General features: G+C 44.4%; 1 protein-coding gene across 5 annotated transcripts in view; it reads left to right on the forward strand.

The window, feature by feature from the left end:
• The window catches only part of DPY19L1 (dpy-19 like C-mannosyltransferase 1), a 414,496-nt gene that overhangs the window by 179,834 nt on the left and 209,858 nt on the right, over positions 1 to 24,804 (forward strand). For 4 of the 5 annotated variants that reach the window (XM_029589768.1, XM_029589772.1, XM_029589771.1 and 1 more), the window contains 3 exons: positions 3,615 to 3,692; positions 4,837 to 4,923; positions 9,722 to 9,781. In XM_029589768.1, coding sequence (XP_029445628.1) covers positions 3,615 to 3,692; positions 4,837 to 4,923; positions 9,722 to 9,781 — 225 coding nt within the window. The remainder of the gene's footprint in view (positions 1 to 3,614; positions 3,693 to 4,836; positions 4,924 to 9,721; positions 9,782 to 24,804) is intronic. The other variant, XM_029589770.1, reaches the window with a different exon arrangement.

Below are 24,804 nucleotides of genomic sequence, written 5' to 3' on the forward strand. Positions count from 1 at the left end.
CAGGGTTGTGCATGTGTATATTTATTTTTAGTTATACACTTGCATTGTCCAGCATGCAGCCAACTTGCAGAAATAGGAGTGGCAAGATCCACAAGTGTTTTATTTATTTCTGTAGAAAAACGTATTACTCGCTAATATGCAAGAAGTACTCTGAAGGAGTTACAGCACAAATAAATATACAATAGAAAATATATGCAATTTAAAAAATAAAAACTGAGTAAATAAAATCATGACTCATTTAACATACACTGTGAAAGCAAACAAAAAACAGGCAAGCCAGTAAGAAAACGTCAACAAAAGCTTGATGAAGATAACTTCTGTACCTGCAGATCTTGTAGCTAGCTTTCTGTAGAAACTTTCTTTTTGAAAATTAGCTACCAGTGCTAAAACACTCATGGGCCTGGCACCTAGTCAGGCTATTAAAATTTGCCCACTAAATGAGTCTCTGTCTTCCCATCCCTCTGAAAGCTATGGAGAATGTAGCGAAAACTGCATATACTGTGGATATGTGAAATAAAAAGGATGTGGTTGATATTGGCCGGCTGGTGAGGGTAAAGTTAGCTAGAAGATTTTCCCAGATATTCAGAGGAACATACCTGGTAAAGTGTTCTACAGAATATACCCCAAAAAGTTATTTGGTTAAGTTTAGGACAGATATTCTTCCGAGTAGACTTACTGAACTTCCGCACTTAGCAGCTAAAATTTAACCATGCCGAGGGAACACTTCCACAGAAGTTAGCCAGACAGCAGGGGGAGCTCTCAGATCTCTGATAGTTTCTGGATAACTTGAAAAGATCGGTCAAATTAACTACAAAGGGATGTGATTTGTTTTCATTCATTTTTAAAGAGCTACTGTGCTAACCTTTCAACTTTTCATATTTATACTATGAAAATGTTTTTCATAGATTTTCTCAATAAATACAAAACGTTCACTAGTTTCTATGGTTTTATAGTCAATGGTGAAAAGAACTGGAGTCACTATATTTACAGGCTAGTAACTTTTTTTTGTAGCTTCATTTAAAAACGTTGTTTGTTATACTACTGTATAATTCATTTAGATTAGTCATTAACTTATTCTCACAATTATGCAAGATAATCTTCACCTCTCACACAGTTTAAAAAAAAAAGGGAAATATTTATTTTGGTGCTGTAGGTTTATCACTCTTTTAGAAGTGCAGATAGTGTTTATTCAGTAGAGATGAGGGATAGAAAACAGTTTTAAAAGGCATTTATGTGGGTAAAACATTGATTTACCCATATAGGTAAATTTTCTTTTATAAAATTACCCACCCAATATGTAGGAAAAAAATACACATGTGCACTCTATGTGCAGATTTTTCTCCCTGGAAAATCAGGTCATAGGTAGCCTGTGTGAGGGTGTATGCGTGAGAGAAAGGGAGCCTGTGTGGATGTGTGTGTGCACAAGAGAGAGAGGGAGCCTGTATGAGGGTGTGTGTGTGTGTGTGTGTATGTGTGTGTGCGCGCAGAACAGAGAGGGGTGTGTGTGTATATGAGAGAGAGAGAAGGACAGAGGGGAGCCTGTGTGAGGGGCAGTATAGAGAGAAGGGTCAAACTCTGGGAGTGCAGATAGTGGAAGGGGTTGAGCCTAGAGGTGGAGGGGAGAGATACTGACAGGTGGAGGAGTTGGTGCCTGAGAGAGCAAAGTGGCCAGGTGAGTAGGGAGAGCGAGTGGAAGGGTCACTCATACAGTGAACTTCTAGGGAAATTATGCTAAAAAATATTTAAACCTCTGCATCTTAAGTAATAACTGTTTTCTATAGTACATTTTAAATTAATTACTTAAGACTGTCATGGATATTATATTATTTTGACCTAATTTAAAGTATGCAGAATTTTACTTTTTTTTTTTTTTTTTTGCACAGAATTCCCCCAGGGTACCTTTTGTATGACAACCCTTAGCTAGTGAGTCCAACTTGTATGAGTTCAGTGAATTGTTTGTCTTCAGAAAAAGCAAAATTACTTATCTGTAGCAGGCGTTCTCTGAAAACAGTAGTTAACCATTTGCACAAACCTCGCTTTGGAGTTGTTCTCCCCCAAGTCATAGCTGAATAAATGGAATGAAGAGTATCTTGTGGGCTACTGCAGCCTGGGACCTACCATTCCTGGGTATTGAAAGGAATTTGCCTTTCCCATAATGGGCTGGAAGTTTCCATTTGGCCCGGAGTGTGGTTATATTTGACCCCTCTTGTGTGGCACAAATGTTGTCTTCAGCGAGTACCTGCCACAGGTAAGCTTCTTTGTTTTATTTGAAAAATGTGTGATCATTATATATATATAAAATGAAGTATGTTGATGCAAGAAATGACACATAGAAGGTAAGACTAAGGAAACAGTAATGTTATTTTAAATAATCTAGCAGATTATTACTGCTGTAACTTTCAAAGAAAGACTTTTTTTTCTCCGGATAATTTTATAACAGCCTGCATAAATTTGCAATCGGTACATAAGTAATACCAGTTTTCAAAAGAAATGTAGGTGCATACTTTCCCTTTGAAAATCATCTTATCAAAGCTACTCCCAGGCAATTACACGCATACTTTTGTAAATACAAGAGTATGCATGTGGTGCAAATCCCTCCCCTACCCGCTTCCAGGAAGTCCTCACCTCGGTGCGGGCACATTTACACACATTGAGGGACCAATGCAATAAAGTGCGCCCAGCCTAGCACAGGTTTACGCATGGTTAGATTGCACATTTTGGATGCGCTAGACTAGCACCCGATGCAATAAGGAGATTAGCACGTCCAAAACGCGCACCCAAACAAATGCGTAGCTGATAGTGCTCATCACGTATAAATTACATATAGATGAGGCTATTAATTGTTACCCCCGATGCAGAAAATCGTCGGGCTCCCAACGCACACCTTTTTTAACGCGGAAAATTTAACTCCAGCCCTGGAGCTGGCGTTAAGTCAATCTGCGAGTCAAAGGCTCATGAGAAATTTAAAAATACATTGGGTGACCAGAATTGCAATGGGCGCGCATCCATTTTATCCTGCTTAAGCTGATTTCACCCCTTGCTATTGTGCGTGTATAAAAAAAAAAATAAAAAAGGTATAATGTAATGGCTTGATATTTAAAAAAAATAAACAAATTATGAACACACTTTCATACAAAATATACACGCACAATAGCAAGGGCCGAAGTTGGCCTGAAGCGGGATAAAATGTGCATGCGCTAGTTGCAATTCTGGGCACCCAATACATTTGAGCACTAGGAATGGACAATTTTTCCCTAGTGCATCCTTTTGTAACGCAACACCTCATTTTTAATATTGCATTCAGGTGCCCAGGGGTGTGACTGTGTGCGCATTAAGAAAACGAGAGCTCAATACAAGCGCCCGTTTTAACGTGCACCTTGCTGCCTCAGGTAGGCAACTTTAGAACAGGCCATTTCTATGAGTAATGTACAGTTTTACCCGTGGACATGGCTTGGAGAATTACCCTCTCTGTCAATGAGGTGAGGTTGAATCTTACAGTATTTGTAATCTAGATATATTTGCATCGTATAAGGTTTTTCTTTTTCTTAAGTCTTCAGATTTCCATATCATTTACAATTACTTTTTCATGCTTTTCTGTTTTTTTCACTTTACAGATAGCCTCATTATTTGCTATATATGTTATGGGTTATATTGACTCACTCAAATTGCAGAAGATCCTTTATACACATATGGTAATGATTTTCTTATTTTGTTTGCTCTGTCTGTACATGAATTCACTGAAGTCTATGTGTAGGTGCAGTAATGTGCTTTTAAAACTCTAGAAGCAGTTTGTTTTTCTTGTTGATGGAAAAATTGCTTCTTAAAATCAAACTGAAAAAAAAGTCTCAGCATATTGCCTGTCTGCCTGTGGCTGTGTAAATAATGGCTTGTGGCTGCAAATCTGAAAATGTTGATTAGGTTGAAATACTAGTCCCTAGTGTTTAGTAAAAGTATGACCCTGTTCAGCTTCTAAAGGGAAAAAAAACCCAATTTCTTTTACACAAAAACTTATTTTGCCCTAATGGTGATCAGTTTTTATTTTAATGCTGCTGTACACTCCTGGGAGATATTTCAACCTATAAACTTTTTAAGTTGGATTTAAATCCTTCTTGGAAACTTTGTTTCATCTACGAATTATTAGGTTGGATTAGGTAGCATTGTTCCATGGGAGAAGTCACAATAATGATAGAAAACTGTTGTTCTTGTTGGTCCATAACTTTATGAAATTAAACTTCAGAATGCTTAGCTTTAAAAAATTAAGAAAGCTTTGGAAACTTTGAGTATTATCTAAACTGTGACATCTTGTCCCCCATGTTTAATATCTCTCACTGAAATTTCCATTTGCCTTTTGTGTCAAAAGGTTTAACATTAGTTGTTGTTGTCCTATCTCCTTTTAGCTAGATCTTTCTTTGATCTCTTGATCTCATCACAAAAAAATCTTAGATTTGATTGTTCATCATTCCATCGCTACTGTCCCCTTTCACAGTAGTGTACTGACTGGTTCTTACTACTTTTTAGTTATTCTGACTGTTAAGACTGGTTTTGAAAGTTATCCAACTACATTTTCTGAACTGTTGGGTAAACGTTATTTAAAAATTCTTTCTGATTCATTAAAGGTTCTGGAAGAAAAATGTCCTTTAGATAAGTTGCTTTTAAAGACTACAAATTAAGAAGGATGCTGGGTTACTATAGGCATTTAATTTGAAGTTTTTCTTTATCTTGTGATTTCTTCAATTTAGTATGGTGTACAAAGGTCATTACACAGTGGATAAATTTTATTTTTATTAATTTCTATTACATCAAATTTTCAGATATTTATATTTTGTATTACTTTAGGGTTCACTTGGACTGTGCTTTCTTTTGATGTTTGGAAATTCCATGTTGTTAACATCATATTATGCCGCCTCTTTGATAGTAATCTGGGTAAGTATTTTTAACGTGATACATTTTTTTCTCTTTAAGGCTATAAATGCTTTTGGAGATTCACATTTGAGATGCTTTGTGTGTTTTTTGTAAGTAGTAACGAGGATAGGATATATGAACATTATCAAGTACATTGATGCTTTTCTGCTATTTTTAAGATTACATTTTGTAAAAGTTTTAAACCTTAAATCTGATTGGAAAATATGTTCTTTAGGCATTTCTGGAAACATTCAATATATGTAGTTGTTTCCCCTTCTGGCTGAATAAAATTCTAATATACAAAAGTATAGCAAAAGTATCATATTTTAACTTTGTGACAGATGTTTTCTCTAACTTGAGGAAATTCCAATCCATATAGCTAGTTTTAACTGTCAGAAAAATACAGGATCAATCATGACTCTTCTTTTGATCCAAATACATCACAACATGTGCAGTTGCAAAAGAGACACAAGATTCATTTGCTATCGAAGCATGCACATAAATAACCACGCTGTTGGGCAATCAATTTCACAAAAGAACTTTATGTGGAATAATAAATGGGCCACAGCATAATGCAAAGGAACAGTACAGTACAGCTCACAACTTGCTGGCAAGATTACAATACCATAAACCCAAATGTTCTTAAGAAGACCCAACATAAAACAATCAGCAGTATGTTTACAAGCATTTATTTATTTATGTATGTATGTATTATATGCCGCCTGCAGCCTTGGTGGCGTACAATGAGACATACATAAAATTAGTAAAAAGACATGATAAAACAACATGAAAATAAAATGTAAAAGAAATGAAACCCAAAAAATCACAGCTCAGCAGCCATTATGTCAAGAGAAAAGCTTGTCGGAAGAAAAATGTCTCATATGCTCGATTCAGCTGTTGAAACTGTTGCACTGTGAACATGTTAACTTGGCTCCACCTATATGACTGTAATTCCCTACTGTCGAAATAGGGGATCCATCGACCTCCCCGCCATAGAAGTGGGGGTATCGCTGTGGTTGTGACACATGCTCAATTTGACTATTATCATAGCACATTTATGGGGCCATATCTGCATACTGGCAATCTCTGCTAGGAGTCAGTTAACTGTGCTGGGCAACCCTCATGATACAGCGCCCCAGGTAACAACATCTCATTTACCAAAGGGCCCCCATAATTAATTGCTGCAGCCTATCTGGATTGACAGCAATTCAGTAACATTTGGAGGCCACTATTGAACTTATCCAGGCCCACTTTGGACAAATGTGCTGCATCTGGTCAGAACAGTCTCAGGCAGCTCTCCTCAATTTAGTTATGCATTAACTGGTACATTTTAAAAGGAATGTGCATGCGCTCATAAACATGTGTATTGCAACGCGAGCAAAGTTACGCCTTTTTATAAAGTACACGCATAGCATTTAAAATACTCATGGCACACGTATAAGAACATAAGAAATTGCCATGCTGGGTCAGACCAAGGGTCCATCAAGCCCAGCATCCTGTTTCCAACAGAGGACAAACCAGGCCACAAGAACCTGGCAATTACCCAAACACTAAGAAGATCCCATGCTACTGATGCAATTAATGGACTTCTCCTCCAAACCTTTTTTGAACCCAGCTACACTAACTGCACCAACAACATCCTCTGGCAACAAATTCCAGAGTTTTATTGTGCATTGAGTGAAAAGGAATTTTCTCCGATTAGTCTTAAATGTGCTACTGCTAACTTCATAGAATGCCCCCTAGTCCTTCTATTAGTCGAAAGTGTAAATATCCGATTCACATCTACTCGTTAAAGACCTCTCATGATCTTAAAGATCTCTATCCTATCCCCACCTCAGCTGTCTCTTCTCCAAGCTGAACAGCTCTAATCTCTTCAGCCTTTCCTCATAGGGGAGCTGTTCTGTCCCCTTTATCATTTTGGTTGCCCTTCTCTGTACCTTCTCCTTTGCAACTATATCTTTTTTTGAGATGCGGTGACCAGAATTGTACAAAGTATTCAAGGTGCGGTCTCACCATGGAGCGATATAGAGGCATTATGACATTTTCCATTTTATTAACCATTCCCTTGCTAATAATTCCTAATATTCTGTTTGCTTTTTTGACTGCTGCAGCACACTGAGCCAACGATTTTAAAGTATTTTCTCACAGGACAAGCAGGATGGTGGTCCTCACATATGGGTGACATCATCAGGATGGAGCCCAATCACGGAAAACGTCTGGCAAAGTTTCCAGAACTTTGACTGGCCCCTACTGGGCATGCCCAGCAGGGCACTAACCCTGCAGCCAGCAGGGGTCCCCCTTCAGTCTTCCTTTTTCCGTGCAGCAGTAATGTCGTGGTAAAGGAGCTCTGAAGAGATTCCTGACAGGAATTTTCCTCACAGAATTATTAAAAGTTAAATTGTCCCACAGGGGTCCCTCCTCTAACTTTTTTCTGACCGCGGTACTCCGGTAAGTTTTTACCCGTTTTTCCGTTGATTACCGTCAAGTTTGGCCCGCGTGGCCTACTGGCCGTAGACCGTACCGCGGCTCAATTTTTTTCAATGGCCATGGTGTCGGGGTTCCGTCGGTGCCCGGACTGTACTCGCACCATGTATATCACATCCGCTTCTTGTTTTTCCATATCGCTCACTCTGCAAACCATCGATTTGAGTATCTTCAAATCCTTTGTAACGCCGCTCACGTCACAAGCCTTTGATTTAAATACCTTTGAACACTTTCCTTAGTATACCATCAAGTATCACGCTAAGCCTCATCTTCTAGCATGTTGTTCAAATTCACTCCATTTTCTCATCAAAAACGCCGAGGCTGCGCATTGGTCTTAAATTATGAAATTGTATTAAATTAAATGACAAATAAAGATGTGTTGAAATATATACAGGTATATCTTAATATTGTTTATTTTTACATTTAACTTGCCAATGTTTATGCTTTATCCTATTTTCTTCTGTTGGATCCTTCTTCCAATTTTTGAATGAAGATCTTTTGGCTAAAATAGCTTCTTTCACCTCCCCTTTTAACCATGCCGGTAATTGTTTTGCCTTCTTTCCACCTTTCTTAATGTGTGGAATACATCTGGACTGTGCTTCTAGGATGGTATTTTTTAACAATGACCACGTCTCTTGGACATTTTTTACTTTTGTAGCTGCTCCTTTCAGTTTTTTTCTAACAATTTTTCTCATTTTATCAAAGTTTCCCTTTTGAAAGTTTAGCACGAGAGCCTTGGATTTGCACACTGTTCCTTTTCCAGTCATTAAATCAAATTTGATCATATTATGATCACTATTGCCAAGCGGCCCCACCACCGTTACCTCTCTCACCAAGTCCTGTGCTCCACTGAGAATTAGATCTAAAATTGCTCCCTCTCTTGTCGGTTCCTGAACCAATTGCTCCATAAAGCTATCATTTATTCCATCCAGGAACGTTATCTCTCTAGCGTGACCCGATGATACATTTACCCAGTCTATATTGGGGTAATTGAAGTCTCCCATTATTACTGCACTACCAATTTGGTTAGCTTCCCTAATTTCTTTTAGGATTTCACTGTCCATCTCACCATCTTGACCAGGTGGACGGTAGTATACCCCTATCACTGTAGTCTTCCCCGACACACAAGGGATTTCTACCCATAAAGATTCAATTTTGTATTTAGTCTCATGCAGGATGTTTATCCTGTTGGACTCTATGCCATCCCGGACATAAAGTGCCACACCTCCTCCCGAGTGCTCCTCTCTGTCATTGAGATATAATTTGTACCCCGGTATAGCACTGTCCCATTGGTTATCCTCTTTCCACCATGTCTCTGAGATGCCAATTAAGTCTATGTCATCATTTACTGCTATACATTCTAATTCTCCCATCTTACTTCTTAGACTTCTGGCATTAGCATACAAACATTTCAACATTTATTTTGAAGAATTTACATTGTGTCCGTGCACAAGTTAAAGCATTAACTCTGCCTTTTTAAGTTGTCTTTGGTCATGATCTGCATTCTAGCAAAATTATCTTTCTGTTCACCTTCAAGCCAGTTAAGATCAGCCCATGAACTTTTCTTTCAGGATCTTTCTGTGAATGAATTTACATTTGCAGGGACTTGGCATCAGACTTTTGTTTTATTCCATCCTTAGGAACTCCCTTCCTAGGGAAGCACGTCTCACAAATGATTATTTGATATTTAGATGTCTAGTGAAAGCAGCTTGTCTTGACAGGCGTTCGGTGTTTAAATTTAAACTTTTCTTTTTAGTGGTTATAGATTCTGATATTTCATTCTGGTTTTTAATTTGTTTTAATAAATGCTTGTCTAATTTTATCTGTCCTAAGAATTGTTATTCAAAGCCTTCTTGTGTCTACATTTTTGAGTTACGTGCGAAAAAGCTGAGTTTTGAAATGTTGCCCTTTGTGACCATATACATTTCATGCACATAAAAACTATCCAGACAAAAAGAGGTGTTAATTAAGGAGTTCCAGGGCAGGGCTAAACATATTGGGTGCTCTCTGGCTAAAATTATATACACAAATCTTATCGAAAAAATAGCTGTCCTAATTATAACTGGAAAATTTGTCAGAGTATATTCAGCATTTGACTTGTAGATGTAAGTCTTGCTGAATATGCAGGAGAAGTTCCGGGCACAACTTTCATCAGATATCTTGGCACTTACCGGCTTACTGAATATTGACCTCCCTGCCTTTAAATTATTTATTTTTTATTGTTTTACTTATTATAGTATGTTACTTTTGGCACTTTAGTGGCAAGGCATGTCATAAATTAAATGCTGTGCATGAAACTGATTTATTTATTGTATATAACATTACTTTTCTACAGGGAATAACTATTAAGAGAGCTGAGTTCTTGAAATGCGGTACAACGGAACCCATCATTTGGGTAAGAACTGACATATTCAATTTTGATCAGCTACTTATAATGAAAATCTGTACTTACAATATAATTCAAATGAGATTTGGCTAACTCGGTTTCCTGTCATCTAAATTTTTTTTTTTAGTTAGTCTAAAGGTGTCATACAAACTGAGACATAAATAAGATGTAGTGCATTCCCTGTACGTACCAGGATCAGTCCAGACGGTGGGTTATGTCCCCCGTCCAGCAGATGGAGTCAGAGCAAACTTCGGAGGGTGCTGGCATATAAGCTGGTGCACCCCTCCTAGATCCTCAGTATCTCTCTGACTCCAGCAGATGTGAGGAGGGGAACCCGTTGCTTCCCCTGATTAGTGGCTCCTGGGCCACATGTTTTATTCTTCTCTCTATTCTTCCTTTAGGTTGGATCAAGCAGTTTAAAAAAAAAAAAAAAGTAGAGAGGCGGTCTCGGGCTTGCCGCCCTAATTCATCTCTTGCCATCAGGACTGCCTCTTCCCTCCTCCTCCCTTGCTCAGCCTTCCTTGCTGTCTCTCCGGGGGTAAGTTTGGGGAGGTTCTGTGTTTGTTTTTGCTTTACAGCAGTGGAATCTAGCACTAGGAGGTGGATGCTGGTGGTGCCAGCCTCTCCCCTTCTCTCAGCCCCGGTTCCTCTCCTCCCCCCCGCGGCCCTGCGATGCGCCATTCCCCGGGGCCGCAGCGGCACGGAAGTCCCATTCCCCTGCCGCCCCTGGGGAGAGGGATTCAGGAGTAGAGCGATTCAGGAGTAGAGCGAAGGCGAGGCAGGCCCGCTCCTCCCGCGGCGCGACTCCCGACTTCTCTTTGCTCGGTGCCATTGTTCCCGCCCCCGGGCTCGCGCGATGCAGCGCGCCCGTTGCCCGTCCTGTGGCGGCCCGGGACAGGGAGGTTCGAGGGAAGGCCCTTGCGGCAGGTGTCTCCCCAGGGGGGAGACAAGCACCGCTCCCCCGACGACTTCTCTGCCGCGCTCGGAGCGCCACGGGCCTCGGGGAGTAACCCCGCCCCCTCCTTTGGCGGGAGCGGCGGCCATTTTGGAATTGGAAAGCAGCGTGGGATCTGATGCTGAGGAGACGCAGGATGATTTTTTGCAGCTGGCACCCCCGATCTCGGATCCGGGTCAGCTCCTATCCACCTCCGGGCTCCCCAGGGACTCCCCATACCCCCCCCCCCCTCCAGTGCCTCTCAGTTTCACGGTGGACTTCGTGGTGCTTATGCACCAGGCATATCTGCAAAGTCTGAATCCTCAGGGGGGGGTCGGCTGTGGTTCCCCCCCCCCGCTAAGGTTCCAAGGACCACAGGTACTACGGCTTTGCTAGCGGGGGCCGCGGTGGGGGGGTCCCAGGGTGCCCCTGGGTCTGCTGCTGGCCCTGGGCCGGACCCAGGGGGTGACCCGGCGTCGCAAGCGGATGATGAGGAGACATTGGCAGCGCACTTGGAATGTGACGACCCGCGGGTGCTCCGGATCTTTCGCAAGGAAGAGTTGGCGGACCTCATTCCCCACGTTCTTCAGGAATTAGATCTCGACCCCCCCCCCCCCCCCGTTGAGCCCCCGGGCCCCCCGGCTCCCTCCGTAGCCTCCTCTACCAAGAAGGGAGATCCTGTGTTGGCGGGCCTGCGTCCCTTGGCAAAGACCTTTCCTATTCATGATTCGTTTCTCCAGCTTCTCGTGAGAGAGTGGGACACTCCGGAGGCGTCCCTTCGGGTCGGCAGGGCTATGGACAAGCTCTATCCTCTCCCTGGAGACTTCCTGGATCTCCTTAAGGTCCCCAAGGTTGACTCGGCGGTTTCCGCCTTCACGAAGAGAACCGCAATCCCGGTCACAGGGGGCACGGCCCTTCGGGATCTACAGGACAGGAAGCTGGAGGTCGCCCTCAAGAAGATCTTTGAGGTCTCTGCACTGGGGGTCCGGGCAGCTATCTGCGGTTCCCTTACCCAGAGAGCAGGTCTTCGATGGGTTCAACAGCTCCTCACTTCGCAGCAGTTGCCACTGAAGGAGGCGGCTCAGGCGGACCGACTGGAGGCGGTCATCGCTTACGGGGCCGATGCTCTCCACGACCTGCTGCGGGTTCTTGCGAGAACTATGTTGTCGGCGGTCTCCGCCAGACGTCTCTTGTAGCTTCGGAACTGGGCAGCGGACGCTTCCTCCAAGTCTAGTCTGGGAGCTCTGCCTTTCAAGGGCAGGTTTCTTTTTGGCGAGGACCTCGATCAGATCATCAAATCGCTAGGGGAAAACTCGGTCCACAGATTGCCCGAAGACCGCCAGCGATCCTATCGTCCGTCTTCTTTGGCTCCCAGGAACCGTTCCCGCGCTCAGCGGCGTTATAGGGGTGCAAGGCAACAAGGCCCTAGGGCGCCCTCAGCTAGGTCATAGTCATAGCCCCGGCCCTTTCGGGGCCGCAGATCCCCCAGGGACTCCTCGACTCAGGGAGCCTCTGGCAAGACACCCCAATGATGCCAGGCTAGTCCACTCCTCGTTACCCCGGATTGGAGGTCGCATCGCTCTGTTTTACGAGGAGTGGACCAACATCACCACGGACCAGTGGGTCCTGGACATACTAAGACACGGCTACGCGTTGGAGTTTGTCCGGCTCCCCAGGGACAGGTTCATCTTCTCTCCCTGCGGGTCAAGCCCTAAGTGCCTGGGGGTCCGGCACACGCTAGACAGACTTCTAGACCTGGGAGCCATCTCGCCCATCCCCAGAGGAGAGGGGGGCTCGGGGCATTATTCAATTTACTTCGTGGTTCCCAAGAAGGACGGCTCCTTTCGTCCCATCCTGGACCTCAAGGAAGTCAACAAAGTGCTTCGGATCTCCAGGTTCCGCATGGAAACACTTCGCTCGGTCATGCGGCGGTGCATCAGGGGGAGTTCCTAGCCTCCCTCGATCTAACAGAGGCCTACGTGCACATTCCGATCCTGCCGGCCCATCGGAGGTTCCTTCACTTCAAAATCTTGAGTCAACATTTTCAGTTCCAGGCGCTATCTTTCGGACTGGCGACCGTGCCCAGAACCTTTACCAAGGTCATGGTAGTAGTGGCAGCCGCACTACGGCGGGAAGGTATCCTGGTCCACCCTTATTTGGATGACTGGCTCATCCGAGCAAAGACTCTTCCGTTGGGACGGGCGGCGGTTGACAGAGTAGTGACCTTCCTCCAGTCTCTTGGCTGGGTGGTGAACTTCAGCAAGAGCAGTCTGCTGCCTTCCCAGCAATTGGACTTCCTGGGGGCGCGCTTCGACACAGCGCAGGGCAAGGTCTTCCTTCGTCCAGACAAGGCTCAATCCCTGCGAGATCAAATCGACCGGTTTGCTTCTCTCCCAGTCCACACGGCGTGGGACTACCTCCAAATTCTAGGATCAATGGCGTTCGCGATAGACCTAGTACCCTGGGCCTTTGCACACCTGAGGCCTCTGCAAATGTCCCTGCTCTCGAGGTGGAAACCAGTTTCTCGGGATTACCAGGCGATACTCCCTCTTAATCCGACCGCCAGGTTCAGCTTGCGGTGGTGGCTGGATCCCAGGAACCTGGCCCAAGGATGTCCTCTCGAGGCACCGGACTGGGTAGTAGTCGCTACCAATGCCAGTCTGTCCGGTTTGGGGGCAGTTTGCCTCAGGAGCTCGGCTCAGGGTCAGTGGACAAAGGAACAGGCGACCTGGCCGATCAACTGTCTGGAGACCAGAGCGGTTCATCTGGCACTCATGCATTTCCTGCCCCTGATCAGAGGTCGGGCGGTTCAAGTCCTCTCGGACAATGCGACAACGGTGGCTTACATCAACCGGCAAGGGGGCACCAGAAGGCGTCAGGTAGCTCTCGAAGCCGCTCGTCTGATGGCATGGGCGGAACGTTTCCTCGACCGTCTAGCGGCCTCGCACATCGCGGTGCTGGACAACATTCAAGTGGACTTCTTGAGTCGTCAGGTGTTGGATCCCGGAGAATGGTCTCTCTCCGATGACGCAATGACTCTCATCTCCCGGCGCTGGGGGACGCCCTCGATGGATCTCATGGCAACCGCCTCCAACACAAAAGCCCCCCGGTTCTTCAGCCGCAGAAGGGAGCGCGGCGCAGAAGGAGTGGACGCTCTAGTTCTTCCATGGCCCCCACAGCTTCTACTCTATGTCTTTCCCCCTTGGCCTCTGGTGGGCAAGGTGCTAAGGAAGATAGAGTTGCACCACGGATTGGTAATCCTAGTGGCTCCGGAATGGCCGCGGCGGCGGCCGTGGTTCGCGGACCTGCTCAACGTGGCGGTAGACAGTCCACTTCTACCAGGGTCCGGTATTATCCCAGGACAAGCAGGATGCTAGTCCTCACATATGGGTGACGTCACTCACGGAGCCCTTAAGCGGGAAAAACTTCTGGCAAGTTTCTAGAAGCTTTTAACTGGCTGCCTGAGGCTACTGAGCATGCCCGGCATGCCATGATATTCCCTGCCACAGGGGTCTCACTCCAGTCTTCTTTTTTCCATGCTGCTAGCTGCATCGCGGGTTACAGGAGCCCTGTGAGTTACCTCACAACTACAAAGTTCAAATTCCAACTTTTTACCCCTTACGGGTCTCGCTCGGTTTGTCACCGGCTGGTGACAAACATCATACTCTTTTTCGCTAAAAAGGAATCCGAAATCATCGACGGATGTCGACGGAGAAAACTTCGGGTTTCAAAAAATGTCCGGCCTGCAACCGGACTATGTCGATCACAGACCCGCACGTCGAGTGCGTTCGCTGTTTGGGTGGAGACCATGACATCGCCTCTTGTGCCCAATGTCAAGAAATGACAGTGAAAGGTAGGAAACTTCGCCATGAAAAGATGGCTCAGATTTTTCAAATCCGGACATCGCCGTCGCCCTCGTCTTCGACTAAATCTTCACCGGTCGGCATATCGAAGAAGATACTTCTAAAGACAAGAATCCCAGAAGGTTCGGGGGACGCTTCATCGCCAACACCATCTGTGGCATCGTCAAAATCCGTATCTGAGGTTCGCACAAAGCATAAACACCGTAGACATCATTCAATTCCTCCATTGCCACCGCCGGAGGAACCGGTACCTAAACAGCGGAAATTGTCATCGACCTCCGTAACACCTACAGAGGAATCGATACCATCGACTTCCGTGACAGACTTAACCGCTTTGATTAAGCAAATTGTCACTGATGCCCTTAAGGAAAACATGCCGGCGACATCACCGATGCCGACCCTAGGGTCGATGCCGACCTCCGGGTCGATGCCGACTTCTCAGTCGATGCCGGCCATCGGGCCGATGCCGATGATCCAATCGATGCCGACTATCGAGTCGATGCCCTCCTCGATATCGATGCCGGTGCCATCGTCGATCTCGATGCCGAGGACGACTGCAGCGTCTGCGTTAACAGCGCTCTCTATGCCGATGGATGCGGCCAGCTGCTCTTCAGCGATGCCGGCTGATCCACTGATTTCAACAGCTTCATCATCGATACAACTGTCAGAGCCATCGATGGAATCGACTATTTTACAAACCTCGATGTCCACAATGGCTTCCAGGCCTATCTCCTCATTGATTCCCATTTCCATGTTCTCTTTTCTAACTTCAGCACTGCCAACTGCTTCACAAGTAACACCTCATTACACCCTAGCTCCGTCCAGAGCTCCGGGGCAAGGGAAGAAGGCATCAGGAAAGTCTAAGCACACATCCCTGCAGGCTCCAGAAGTTTCTTCTGAGAGAAGACTGCATGCAATGCTTACAAAAAGATATCAGGACCTTTTAGCTTCCTTGCCTTCACAGCCTGAAGAGGAGAGTGATGTCAGTGATGGTGCACCGGACATTCAAGATCCTTTACAAGGACCATCTGGGATATCACCATCTAAAAGGCTGGACCATCATTCATACCAGCCCCCAACAGATACATGGTCAGATACACAATCGGAGCATTCTTCAGAGGATTTTTTATCAGAAGGTACTCCGCCTCAGGCCAAGAAACAATCCCCTCCTGAGGATTTATCATTTGCTTCCTTCATCCAAGAAATGTCAGAATCCATCCCCTTTCAGCTCCAAGCGGAGAAGGATGAAAGACAGCAGACACTGGAGATACTACAATTTGTAGATCCCCCAAAACATAACTTGGCTATCCCAGTGCATGAAGTGCTGCTGCAACTTCAACAAAGGGTTTGGGAGCACCCGTGTACAACACCTGGAGTAAATCGAAGAGTGGACTCTACGTATTTAGTCCAAGCAGCCCCAGGGTTCGAGAAACCACAACTGCCACACAGCTCATTAGTTGTGGAATCTGCCCAAAAGAAGTCACGCAGATCTAGAACGCACGCCTCTATCCCTCCAGGAAAGGACAACAGATTCCTAGACCTTATGGGACGAAAGATTTACCAGGGAGCTATGCTGAATTCCAAGATTGCTGCGTACCAGCTGTATATGACGCAGCATCAAAGAAATCTGTGGAAGCAGATAGAGGAATTTCTCCCATCCCTACCTCAACAACAGCAGGAGGCAGCACAACAAATTGTGCAGAAAGGTCTGGATGCGGGCAAACATGAGGTGCGAGCGGCGTATGATGCGTTTGAGACTTCTTCTAGAACTGCAGCATCAGGCATCAGTGCACGAAGATGGGCCTGGTTGAAGGCTTCGGACTTACGTCCAGAAGTCCAGGATAAACTTGTGGACTTGCCTTGCCAAGGTGACAACTTGTTCGGCACAAAGATGCAAGATGCCGTAGCACAGCTTAGAGAGCACTCTGAAACATTAAAGCAGCTCTCCACTTTGTCACATGACACTACACCTCACCCTGCCCGCAAGCCGCCACGTAGAGACACAAGACGGCCTTTCTTCAGGCCGAGGAGATATTACCCTCAGACCTCTAGACCACGGTCTACAAGGCCTCAACAACGGCCTCAGCAAAGACAGCAGAGAGCTGCAAGACCGCAGCCTCCGCCCCAAACAGCTTCCACCTCTGGCTTTTGAAAGCAGTCCCAGAGAACACAGCCAACCAAACCCCTTTCCAGATTTACCAGTAGGGGGAAGGATCTCCCAATTTTACAACGAATGGGAAAGCATCACCACAGATCAGTGGGTCTTATCCATAGTTCATCAGGGTTACCACCTGGACTTCACAGCTCCCCCGCAGGAGTTTCCACCACAAAACTCCTATCTCGAACACATTCCTCAATTACAAATGGAATTATCTACTCTTCTGAAAGCAAAAGCTGTGGAACACGTACCACACTCACAGAAGGGAAGAGGATTCTATTCCCGGTATTTCCTCATTCCAAAGAAAACCGGAGGACTTCGTCCCATTCTAGATCTCAGAAATCTCAACAAATTTCTAAGAAAAGAAAAATTCAGAATGGTATCCTTAGGCACCATGCTTCCTCTCATTCAAAGGGGGGATTGGCTTTGTTCTCTGGATCTCCAAGACGCTTATACTCACATACCTATATTCCCACCTCATCGCAAGTACCTACGATTCAAGGTGGGACACCAGCATTTTCAATACAGAGTCCTACCATTCGGCCTAGCCTCAGCTCCCAGAGTATTCACCAAATGCCTAGCAGTAATAGCAGGACATTTGCACAAACAAGGTGTTCATGTGTTTCCTTATCTCGACGATTGGCTAATAAAAAGCCAGTCGCACCAAGGAGCACTAACTTCTCTACATTACACAATTCAATTACTTCACAGACTGGGATTTCTCATAAATTATCAAAAATCCCACCTCCACCCGTCTCATCTACTCCAATACATAGGAGCAGAATTAAACACAAACCTTGCACAGGCTTTTCTTCCAGAGGACCGTGCACAAACTCTGTCCCGGTTGGCGTACTCCATGTCCATACAACCACGAGTGACAGCTCATCAGTTTCTCATCTTACTAGGCCACATGGCTTCAACAGTTGTTTATCTTTCCTTTAACTCTAATCCCAGTTAGAATAACCCCTGTTTATTGTAACTTTCTCTTCCGTGCACTTGTTTTATACTACTGTAATGTATACTCTTATGTTTTAGTTATGTATGTTATAATGTATTGATCACCCCTTGTTTTATGTAAACCGACATGATACGTACTCCCGTGAATGCCGGTATAGAAAAACACAAATAAATAAAAAATAAAAAAACAGTTCATGTCACTCCGATGGCAAGACTTGCCATGCGACTAACCCAATTGACTCTTCGATCACAATGGATCCAAGCCATTCAACCACTGCATTTTTACATCCAAGTAACCCACCAGCTACGCTCTTCGCTACAATGGTGGACAATCAAGGACAATTTGCGCAAGGGCCTACCCTTCCAAAAACCGATCCCTCAGATAACATTAACTACAGATGCATCCACCTTGGGATGGGGAGCTCATGTAAACTCTCTTCAAACTCAAGGAACTTGGACAAAACTCAAAGCCACATATCAGATCAATTTTCTGGAACTTTGAGCTATACGTTATGCGCTGCATGCGTTCAAGGACTGCCTGTCATACAAGACTGTACTAATCCAGACAGACAATACTGTAGCCATGTGGTACATCAACAAACAGGGAGGTACGGGCTCGTATCTCCTTTGTCAGGAAGCTGCACAAATTTGGGACTGGGCCTTGAACCACTCAATGTTCCTACAGGCCACTTATCTAGCAGGGATTCAAAATGTACTAGCAGACCGACTCAGTCGCCAGTTCCAACCACACGAATGGTCTCTAAATCCCTCTATTGCGACCAAAATATTCCAACGTTGGGGACAACCAACAACAGACCTCTTTGCGTCGCATCTGAACCACAAAGTGGACAACCTCTGTTCTCTGCACAAGCAGAAGAACCAACCAGCCAAGGACGCCTTTGCTCGCCCTTGGAACTCAGGCCTACTATATGCATATCCTCCAATACCGCTCATCACCAAGACACTGGTGAAGCTACAACAGGACAAGGGGTCCATGATACTCATAGCCCCATATTGGCCTCGACAAGTATGGTTTCCCACACTGCTAGACCTGTCAGTCCAGGATCCAGTGCGCCTGGGCGTAGCTCCCGATCTCATCACTCAGGATCAGGGTCGGTTGCGCCATCCCAACCTTCAATCCCTATCCCTGACTGCATGGATGTTGAAAGCTTAATCCTACAATCACTTAATCTCTCAACTAATGTTTCTCAAGTACTTATAGCTTCACGCAAACCTTCCACAAGAAAGAATTATTCTTTCAAATGGAAACGTTTTACTTCCTGGTGCAAGCAAAACAATATTGATCCTTTAACTTGCCCCACAGCTACTCTTCTAGATTATTTGTACCATCTTTCGAACTCTGGTCTGCAGACATCGTCAATCAGAGTGCATTTGAGTGCAATCTCCGCTTATCATAACAAAATAGGAGATGCACCTATATCCACACAACCTCTCGTCAGTAGATTTATGAGAGGTCTAACTCACCTTAAACCACCAATTCGGCCTCCAGCTACACAATGGGACCTGAATCTGGTTTTGACCGGCTTAATGCGTTCTCCTTTCGAACCCATAGATTCCTGTGAACTTAAATTTCTCACATGGAAAACTATTTTCCTCATAGCCATCACATCAGCTAGAAGGGTTAGTGAGTTACAAGCACTTGTCACATATGAACCTTATACAAAGTTTCTCCATGACAGAGTGGTTCTCCGAACACATCCAAAATTCCTTCCTAAGGTAGTTACGGAATTCCACTTAAATCAATCAATAGTTTTACCCACATTCTTTCCAAGGCCTCACGCTCACCAAGGTGAAAGAGCTCTACATACTTTGGACTGTAAACGTGCGTTGTTTTATTTAAATCGCACTACGTCCCTCAGAACATCAAATCAGCTTTTTGTCTCTTATGACCCAAATAAGCCAGGTAGAGCAGTGGGAAAACATACTCTATCAAATTGGTTAGCGGATTGCATACAATTTTGCTATGAAAAAGCAGGCCTTCCTCTCCAAGGGCGAGTAAAGGCACATTCAGTAAGAGCAATGTCAACCTCAGTGGCACATTTTCGTTCAGTACCAATCATTGACATTTGTAAAGCAGCAACATGGAGTTCCCTTCACACCTTTGCAGCTCATTACTGTTTGGACAAGGAAGGGCGACAGGATTCAGCCTATGGACAATCTGTCTTAAAGAACTTGTTTCCTGTTTAATCCCAACTCCTTCTACATCCACTCTGCTGTGATCTTCGGCTGACTCATTTCTTCAACAAAGCATCACTGCTACCTCCATGGCCAATGACTCAGCCTCTAGCTTGCTAATCACCCATATGTGAGGACTAGCATCCTGCTTGTCCTGGGATAAAGCAAAATTGCTTACCTTGTAATAGGTGTTATCCCAGGACAGCAGGATGTAGTCCTCACGGAACCCACCCGCCACCCCGCGGAGTTGGGCCTCAGACTTTGTTATTTTATTTTTGCTAACGCTTATAGCTACATACAAGACTGGAGTGAGACCCCTGTGGCAGGGAATATCATGGCATGCCGGGCATGCTCAGTAGCCTCAGGCAGCCAGTTAAAAGCTTCTAGAAACTTGCCAGAAGTTTTTCCCGCTTAAGGGCTCCGTGAGTGACGTCACCCATATGTGAGGACTACATCCTGCTGTCCTGGGATAACACCTATTACAAGGTAAGCAATTTTGCTTTTTCGGATCAGGCGGAACACTTCTGTCTTGCGGCCTGGCTTTTGAAAGGAGGAGCCTCCTGCGCAAGGGCTACGTGGTCTCCGTGGTAGACACCCTCCTCAGAGCGCGTAAGACCTCGACATCGGTCGCTTACGTGCGGGTGTGGAAGGTGTTTGAGGTGTGGTGTTCGGCACGGGGTGCCCACGCGACCACAGCCTCCCGACAGCAGATCCTGGCGTTCCTACAAGAGGGGCTGGAGAAGGGTCTCTCTTACAATTCTCTGAGAGTGCAAGTGTCAGCACTGGCTTCCTTAGCTCGCTCCTCGGGTAGGCCAGATCCATCTTCCCATTCGGACATCTCATGGTTCCTCAAGGGAGTCAAGCATCTGCGACCACCATTGCGTCAGCTTTGCCCTTCCTGGAATCTCAATCTGGTGCTGCAGGCCCTAGGGGGCCCCCCTTCGAGCCTCTGCGTCAGTCCTCTCTCAAGGATATCACTCTGAAAGCGATTTTCCTGATGGCCATAGCCTCGGCGCGGCGCATTTCTGAGCTCCAAGCTCTATCGTGCAGGGAACTCTTCCTTCGGTTCACGGACTCGGGAGTCTACATACGGACAGTCCCTTTGTTCCTGCCCAAAGTGGTTTCGTCATTCCACTTGAACCAGATTGTGGAACTACCGTCCTTCCCGCCGGACGCCCCTAAATCTCTCAGGCGCCTGGACGTAAAGCGCATCCTCCTACATTACTTAGAGGTGACGAATGAATTTCGGGTCTCCATCATCTCTTCGTACTCTGGTCCGGGACTAGAACGGGCCACCAAGCGTCGAAGACTACAATTGTGCGCTGGCTCAAGGAGGCGGTGGCTTCTGCATACATTGGCTCCTGCATACATTGGCTCCGGGAAGGATCCTCCGGTGGGAATCAAGGCCCATTCTCTGCGAGCCCAGGCCACCTCCTGTGCGGAGTCCAGTATGTCTCCGCTCAGGAAATCTGTCGGGCAGCGACTTGGAAGTCACTGCTCACGTTTTCCAGACATTACCGGCTTCACGTGCCGGCAGCTGAATCAGGCTCTTTTGGGGACAGGGTTCTCAGGGACCCACCCGGTCTGGGGAAGCTTTGGTACATCCCACCGTCTGGACTGATCCTGGTACGTACAGGGAAAAGAAAATTATTTCTTACCTGCTAATTTTTGTTCCTGTAGTACTAAGGATCAGTCCAGACGCCCGCCCTTGTCGTGTTCGGATCTAGGGGTGAACCTGCTCGTATATTCTCTTTCCTGTCCTACTGTTTAGCCTTCTCCTTCTGGTTTTTTGGCTGTATGTTTGTATCAGTTCGACAGTTCTCTTTGCAAGTTGCATGGTTTCTTTCAAAGTTTACAGTTTATATTCATAGTTTCTTTCAAAGTTTACAGTTTATATTTGCGAATATGCTTGATCCATCCTCCTTGGTCTGTCCAGTACTCTGGCTTGGATTTGATATTCTCGATACTGAGGATCTAGGAGGGGTGCACCAGCTTATATGCCAGCACCCTCCGAAGTTTGCTCTGACTCCATCTGCTGGACGGGGGACATAACCCACCATCTGGACTGATCCTTAGTACTACAGGAACGAAAATTAGCAGGTAAGAAATAATTTTCTTATATAGGTCACACACTCAAAAACAATAGGTTTCACTGGTCAAAATTTTTCTTTTCAATTATAACTATATATATATATATATATATATATATATATATGTGGTTATATGAGGGACAGAGTGAGGTAAGAGGCAGTATAGATTTGAGGGTGAACGCAAGATTGTACAATGGTAGATATTCATAATGTGAACTAAATTGAGCGGGCCAAAACATTTGTATTAGATGTAGGTAGATTTTATGTAAGGAACTAAATGTATATGATGTCACATTTTCAATAAAATATAGATGATTTTTAATTGAATAGTGTACTTCTTTGAAGGAATTTAATAGGAAGCAATAGTGCTTTTCTTTCCCAAACATTTTTGTGTTGGGTGTTTTTTGTATGTTTGTTATATGGTTAGCACATAAAATACACCATAGGTTGCCTTAGTTTTTGAATTCTATATATATATATATTGTTATTGTTAAGAACTTTGATTTTGATGATTTTATTTTTGTAATCTCTTAACCTCAGGTACAAAAATTTTAGATTGTAAGCCCTTTTAGGGGATAATGAATTACCTATTGTACCTTATTGTAAACCGATGTGATATCTCTTTTTGAAATGAACATCGGTATATAAAAATTGTAAATAAATAAATATAGCAATGCAAATATGATGTTTGTAGGACCTACACTCCATGGGTTTGTATTTCAATCAAATTCAGTCTGGTTATGGTCCAGAACTGTTGAATTAACCGCAAAGGAACTGTTGAATTAACCACAAATGCCTGGAGAATGAACAGTGTTTGACTGGAGTCGCTACGGGACATGGAGTGCAGCCTTTTGATGAGCGTCTTCCTCTGAGGCAGGACCGAGTGGTCCGAAACACGATCATGTCAGGACTTTTTCCTGCATCAGATGAGTATGACTTTGAAGTGGGACTGTTTGCTATATTAGAGGAATATTACTCTGCAGTGTGTTTCATGACTAGTGATGTGGGACTGTGTTATAAAGAACTAAAAGGAATACCTATCTATTTGCTCCATTTTTCCCGATGAGATATTGTCACGTGGGGTCAACGAACCAGTTTCAGTCGGTTTAGTTTTAAGAAAAATTCTGAAACATAAAAATATACCTAAAAAAAAAGACTCAACAATTTAATAAAGTAAATGGACTATAACTAGACTGAGTTTGATTGAAATACAAACCCATGGAGTGTAGGTCCTACAAACATCATATTTGCATTGCTATATATGTGGTTATAATTGAAAAGAAAAATTTTGACCAGTGAAACATGTTGTTTTTGAGAGTGTGTTACAATTTGTGAGGGTTTCTGGAATACAGGAGTGTTTGGGCAGTTTTTTGTGTGCAATATAGGTCAGCCATAAAACAGCAAAATAATTTAACTTTGGATTTTCTTATAACTACGAAGAGAATAAAACTGGGCAGATTCATAGAACACGAAGGAAAGAGAAAACGTCACAGATTCTGTTAACAATTAGTAATGAGAAAAAATATACATAAACACGATAATTTTCAAAGCAGCGCACGGGTACACGTGCTCACGTTTGCCAGCTTGCATCCACAGACAAGGCTGTTTTAGAACATACGTGCGTATATGTGTGCATGTTATAAAATAGCCTTGCTTCATGAACATATGCACTCAAATTTTAAATGGGTGCACGCATTTGCACGCAAATCCTGCTTCCACTGAGTAAGTTGGAGGATTTTAAAATGGGTGCGCACCGAAGCTATTGTCTGTTTTACCAGTTCGTTCCCAGTTAAGAGAGAGGACTTCCAAACTCCTTCCCCCCCTTTTAGAGCTGATCTGTAAAAGCCCACTGATCAGTTTAGTTCTTTTGTTTTATGACTTGCACGCCATCGAAAGCAGAGTTAATGTTACCTCTGTGCGCGTAAGTATTTACACACTAATTTCAGTGTAAAATCCTGGAATGCCCATGCCCTGTCCCTTTTTGGAACATTTTTATTTGTGCACGCAGCAGGAGATACACGCTTATTCGGGCAGCTTTTGAAATCCGCTCAGCAGATGCATGCGCAGGGTTTTTAAAATTCACTTGAAAGCATCTGTTTGGTGTTTGGATAGTGTAAAAAGCTTTTAATGTTGTATAGTTTGCTGATTAGTACCAAGGATTTTGCAGTTCTCTGAAGACCAGGTGAACCATGGAATCCAAAATTGGCTGACATCATCCAGTGGTGCCAATATAGAACACATTTCCAGAACTTTTCAGAAAACTGTAATTCTTCTGTTTATGCCTGGCATTTCCTGCATCTTCATACATGCATACTGTCCCTCAGTTCATTTTTTGCCAACAATCATAATACCCACGGTTTTACATAGGAACATAAAATTTGCATACTGGGTCAGACCAAAGGTTCATCATACCTAGTATCCTGTTTTCAACAATGTCCAATCCAGATCACAAGTACCTGGCATGATTCCAAAAGGTTGATATTCCATGCTGCTAATCCCAGAGATAAGCAGTGGATTTCCCCAAGTCTACCTTAATAATGGTTTATGGACATTTCCTCCAGAAACTTGTCTAAACCTTTTTTAAACCCAGCTACACTAACAGATTTTACATATCATCCGGCAATGAATTCCAGAGTTAATTCAATGCCAGAGGATATGTAAAAATATTTTCTCCTATTGGTCTTAAATATATTACCTAGTAACTTCATTGTGTGACCCATAGTTTTTGTACATTTTGAAAAAAATAACCGATGTACATCTTCCAGGTTCACGGAGATTTGTTTCAGTTCATCTTAATCATCACCTTCAGGTATTTCTAGTATGGGTATCTGCCT

Source organism: Rhinatrema bivittatum, chromosome 2 (assembly GCF_901001135.1).
Source record: "Rhinatrema bivittatum chromosome 2, aRhiBiv1.1, whole genome shotgun sequence".
Classification (NCBI taxonomy): Eukaryota; Metazoa; Chordata; class Amphibia; order Gymnophiona; family Rhinatrematidae; genus Rhinatrema; species Rhinatrema bivittatum.